This window comes from Guillardia theta (assembly GCF_000315625.1).
Source record: "Guillardia theta CCMP2712 unplaced genomic scaffold GUITHscaffold_287, whole genome shotgun sequence".
NCBI classification, from domain to species: domain Eukaryota; class Cryptophyceae; order Pyrenomonadales; family Geminigeraceae; genus Guillardia; species Guillardia theta.
The window spans coordinates 1-5,357 of NW_005434389.1; the positions used below are offsets into that span (position 1 = coordinate 1).

At 54.7% G+C, this 5,357-nt stretch overlaps 2 protein-coding genes across 2 annotated transcripts in view; both read left to right on the forward strand.

Moving 5' to 3' along the window:
• Positions 1 to 2,294: 2,294 nt before the first annotated feature.
• Positions 2,295 to 2,828, forward strand: GUITHDRAFT_149148 (hypothetical protein; the record flags this gene model as incomplete). Its single annotated transcript, XM_005818591.1, has 1 exon — positions 2,295 to 2,828. One exon carries the CDS (start codon positions 2,295 to 2,297, stop codon positions 2,826 to 2,828), a length of 534 nt encoding a protein of 177 aa, XP_005818648.1.
• Positions 2,829 to 3,129: 301 nt separating this feature from the next.
• Positions 3,130 to 5,357, forward strand: part of GUITHDRAFT_122130 (hypothetical protein) — a gene marked incomplete at both ends in the record, with an annotated part of 3,748 nt that continues 1,520 nt past the window's right edge. Inside the window, 2 exons of the mRNA XM_005818592.1 lie at positions 3,130 to 3,563; positions 3,610 to 5,074. Of these exons, the coding sequence (XP_005818649.1) occupies positions 3,130 to 3,563; positions 3,610 to 5,074 (1,899 nt within the window). The remainder of the gene's footprint in view (positions 3,564 to 3,609; positions 5,075 to 5,357) is intronic.

The following is a 5,357-nucleotide window of genomic DNA, read 5'->3' on the forward strand; positions in this document are numbered from 1 at the left end:
CAAATACCAACGCCAGGAGGGCGCCTAAAGCCGCCCCGAGGCTCACCTGACCGGTCACGTGACACATCACGTGACCGAGACAAGACTTTTTTATATCGCAGATCCAAAAACCCATAGGACATTTCTCCCAGGGGGAAGAAAACCTCCCTTGACCCCCCTGTTTCTCGACGGATCCTGCCGGCCGGGCCCGTCAGTAGACCGACTGCAGCCTTCAGCCCCGCCTCAGACCCCCTGGAGGCCCGCCAGGAGGCTAAGTGTCCGGAGATTGGCCGGGGGCCTGATCTCTCCGGGCGGCCGTGACCGGTCAGCGGGCCGTGTCAGCAGGCCCGTGACATGTCAGCCGGCTGACAGGGGCCGTGACCCGGCTGACAGGCTCACCTGACCGGTCACGTGACACATCACGTGACCGAGACAAGACTTTTTTATATCGCAGATCCAAAAACCCATAGGACATTTCTCCCAGGGGGAAGAAAACCTCCCTTGACCCCCCTGTTTCTCGACGGATCCTGCCGGCCGGGCCCGTCAGTAGACCGACTGCAGCCTTCAGCCCCGCCTCAGACCCCCTGGAGGCCCGCCAGGAGGCTACATTGTGGGGTCAAACCGCGTTGGTCGTACTTAACGCAAAAGAGGAATGGGTAATTCGAGTTATAGGAGACCGGTGGATGGGGACCCCCTGTAATCATGGTGGTAGTTTACAGTGATATTGGTGGTAGGGGTAATGGTGTATTTCATTGTGAGCTACCCAAATTCTTTTTAAAACTATAGTTTTTATCATTCCTATTTTACCATCGTGTTGTGTACCAATCTTGTAGGAGGTTTGAATTTTTGTACCAGGAGCACTAGACAGACCGGGTCCTTCTATACTTGTTTTTCTGGACCCAGGCCCCTGGGTCCACTTGATGAGAGCTACCCTACCCCCATGAGCCCTCCCATCGTACCCTACCTGGTAAGGCATTTTTTGTTTGAATTTTTGTACGAGTGGGTCTATATACACCGGGTCATTTGACGCAATATTTTCGACTGAGGGTAGGGTACTGAAATGTACTCTGTACCCCTCCTGATGGGTAGAGGGGGTAGTGGATGGTTTGAATTTTTGTACCAGGAGCACTAGACAGACCGGGTCCTTCTATACTTGTTTTTCTGGACCCAGGCCCCTGGGTCCACTTGATGAGAGCTACCCTACCCCCATGAGCCCTCCCATCGTACCCTACCTGGTCAGGCATTTCTTGTTTGAATTTTTGTACGAGTGAGTCTATGTACACCGGGTCATTTGAGGCAATATTTTCGACTGAGGGTAGGGTACTGAAATGTACTCTGTACCCCTCCTGATGGGTAGAGGGGGTAGTGGATGGTTTGAATTTTTGTACCAGGAGCACTAGACAGACCGGGTCCTCTCTGAGGATTGTCACCCCACGGGTGGTAAGCTCCATTCGAGGTACCCTACCCCCATGAGCCCTCCCATCGTACCCTACCTGGTCAGGCATTTCTTGTTTGAATTTTTGTACGAGTGGGTCTATATACACCGGGTCATTTGAGGCAATATTTTCGACTGAGGGTAGGGTACTGAAATGTACTCTGTACCCCTCCTGATGGGTAGAGGGGGTAGTGGATGGTTTGAATTTTTGTACCAGGAGCACTAGACAGACCGGGTCCTCTCTGAGGATTGTCACCCCACGGGTGGTAAGCTCCATTCGAGGTACCCTACCCCCATGAGCCCTCCCATCGTACCCTAACCCACAACCCTGTTCCACTACCCCAGGGGTATGGTACCAAATTGACACCCCCCCGGGGTCAGATTTTTTCAAAGGCGCGCAAGTGAAGGTCACGTTACCGCATCACGTTACACACGGCCGGGACTTTGGAACCGTGACCTTGGTATCGTGACTTTGGTATCGTGACTTTCGGTATCATGACCTTGGTATCGTGACTTTCGGTATCATGACCTTGGTATCGTGACTTTCGGTATCATGACCTTGGTATCGTGACTTTGGTCTACGGTATCGGATTCAACCGGTCCGATGCCGACATGTTTGCGCACACAACCCTGTCGACCATCTCACGGTGCTGCATGTAGAGCTCGTACCATTCAATGGCATGCTGCATTTTCTGCAGATTGATGTCATTGTCCCGAAGGATCGCATGCAATGACGCGAGGTCTGACGCGGTGTCCATGACTTCTTGGGGGCATTCAGATTCCCCAAGTCCTTTTATTATTTAGGGCAAAAAAAAAACGGTTAGCTTAGTTTTTTTTAAAAAATTTACAAAAAGGGATTCAACCGGTCCGAACCAAGAGAATGTGGGACGCACTGTCGCTGTACGGGGGCATCACTGTCTTGGTGGCCAGTCTTTTCACCCTTCAAATGGCGTGGAAACGTCAGAATAAGGCAAAGGCAGTGGTGGGGAATAGAGATTGGGTCGGGAAATTCATGTTGAAGCACAAGAAGTGGTTCCCGTTGGCCCTCCGCGAGGTAAAAGCGGGCACGAAGGAGTCGGACTGGATATTGTGGGTCTTCCCGATCCCCCTCACATTGGCGGAGGATGAAATAGACATTCTCTCGGCCAGCAGAAAGGAGTACTGTGTGCCGACTGCAGAGGAAGGGATTGCCCTCATCCTGGATGAAGTCTTTCACAAGGACCTCGTGGAGATCATGCAGGCGTTGCAGCATCATGGGAATCCGCAAAGGGTGTTCACGAGCAGCATCGATCGGACAATGTTCCGCATGTCGATCGACTACCTCATTGGTATCCTCGGTGAGAACCCGGAGGTTCTGCTGCAGGATCAGCGTCTGCAGGATCTGCTGGTCTTCTGGCGCGATCAAACGGCGTAGTGTTGAAAATAAATGAATTTTATGTTGGGTCTTGGGTCATGTCATTTCATGGGTCATTTCTGACCCAAAAACAAAAAAGAGATTCGCACGGATTTACTACTTGCACGTGCGACATTTTCCAAAAAAAAAAAGATATTGCGTGCACGTGCGTTGCATATCTTTCAAAAAAAAAAAAATATATCGCCTTATCCAAACGGTCGGGGGATTTACTCCATGTGCCCCTTATCCTAACGCACACGACTCCTTATAAAAAGGGGCGTCGGCACCGGCGGTGGCCACACAAGCAAACACGGAAAGAGACATGTGCGTCGGACACGGCCTGTCCTATCACTTCATAGGCCTCGGCTGCCTGGCTGCATTGGAGAGGGATGGGGAACTGATTGGGCCGATCCTGTACGGCCCGAGGGTCATGGAGTGGGGCACCGGCGCAGTGCACGTGGTCGCACACAGGTTGCAGGATGGGGAGGGCTCGATCGTGTCCTTTGAGCACAGGGTCGGTGTGGAGGAGTGTGACTTCACGCTGGTCCCCCACGAGCCATGCTGCCTGTTCGACGGCGTGCCGCCCGACGCGATGATCACCAAGACCGCATCGGATGGCATCGACGAGCTAATGGAGAGCGGCGTCGGCGCAAGGGTGTTGGATTACATCTCCGGGCTGGACCCCGATGAGAGGATATGCCTCACCGGGTACGACATGGGCGGGGTCATGGCCCAGCTGTTCGCCCTCACGTGCAGGTAAACATAGAGCATGCCCCTCTGACGCACTGAGAAACACGCGCAGGCGGGCGTTTGTCATGACCATGGGGAGGCCCATGTTCGCCAACCGGGCGTTCACCAAGTGGTACAACAACACCGTGCACTCTGTCAGCTGCTTCATTGCAAAGGGGGACAGCATAGCGGATTACTGCCGGGCAAGGGCATCCGGGGGGCTGCACGAGGATGCCGGGGTGATCATCCTGGACAACAACGAGGACCTGCCGCAGGAAACCCCCGATGGCACGCTCCGGAACCACGGCAGGGACTATTACAGGAGGTGCTTCTCGAACCTGCGCAGGAGGAGGCAGCGGATCGGCCCCATGATGGACCCCGCCATCGCTGGGAGGTACATCTCGCGGCTTGCAAGGCCGCCCCCCGGGCGGATGGGGATGATCGCCAGGGCCCGCCGCATGATCGAGGACGGGCTCCTGGGGGACAATAGTGCCGCAAAAACCGCATACCGCAGCCTCGCGGAGAGGATCAATCAAAAGGCTGTCATCTCCAACACGGCGAGGTTCGTGTCGGGCCTCTTGTACCTGATCAAGAGGGCACAGATCAGGTCGGGGCGCGCGACGCTGGAGGGCAGCGACCCCCCCCGCTCCTTCAACGCCAGGCCCGTGGTGGCCTCTGTCCTGATCAAGTGGCACCCGAGGGCATGCTTCGAGTCCATGGGGGCAATGGAGGAGGACCTGCGGGCGCGCGCCGTGGCCCTGATCAAGCGGCTATCGGACATTGCCGCAAGCATGGCCTCCCCCGGATTCTCGTTCTCGATCGACGCCTGCCTGGGTTGGGAAGGGCTCGACGAGGAGCTCACCGGGTACCTGGCGGCATTCGAGAGGTGGAGGGTCCCGGACAAGAAGAGGGTGGCGTCGAGGATATCGCACTCCCTCAGGGCGCTGTACGTCGCACACAGCAGGCTCAAGGATCGCGGGGACGCGGAGTTCATGAACATGCACAGGGATTTCATCGCACAGAAGGAAAAGCTGAGGAAGCAGTACGCCGCGTGCATCGGGAAGGAGGAGCTCGCCCGGCTGGATGCAGAGTTCGGGATGATCGATGTGAAGGAGGCCGCGGGATCCCAGGATGCCGCCGGCACCACCAGGCCCCCGCAGAAGCAGGACAGGATGAACAACGAGCAGCTCGCCTATGAGCTCTTCCTCGACCCCAACTTTCGCATCAAGGACGGGTACCAGGAACTCAACCGCGGCGTCTTGGATGGCGTGCGCAACGCGTTCAGGGAAGCGTTCTGGGAAAGCCTGGTCGATGACATGAGGCTCCAGCCCCCGGTATACTGCCGCGTGATCAAGGTCCTCGGCGATATTCTCAATGGGTACACCGAGATCGTCCCGTCGGAGAGGGCCCTCATGATGGACATCGTAAACCTGCAGCTCATCCAGGAGCGGGTTGCAAGTGACAGCCTCGGATGGGCCGACACCGTCGCGTTGATCAGGTTGCTGGCCGGGAAGGTCCATGACTTGGATGGATTCAAGGTGACATTGTTGGTCGTTTGTTTGATTGATTGTTTGTTTGATTGATTGATTGATTGATTGATTGGTTGGTTGGTTGGTTGGTTGGTTGGTTGGTTGGTTGGTTGATTGATTGGTTGGTTGGTTGGTTGGTTGGTTGGTTGGTTGATTGATTGATTGATTTGATTGATTTGATTGATTGATTGATTGATTGATTGGTTGGTTGATTGATTGATTGATTTGATTGATTGATTGATTGATTGATTGATTGATTGATTGATTGATTGATTGATTGATTGATTGATTG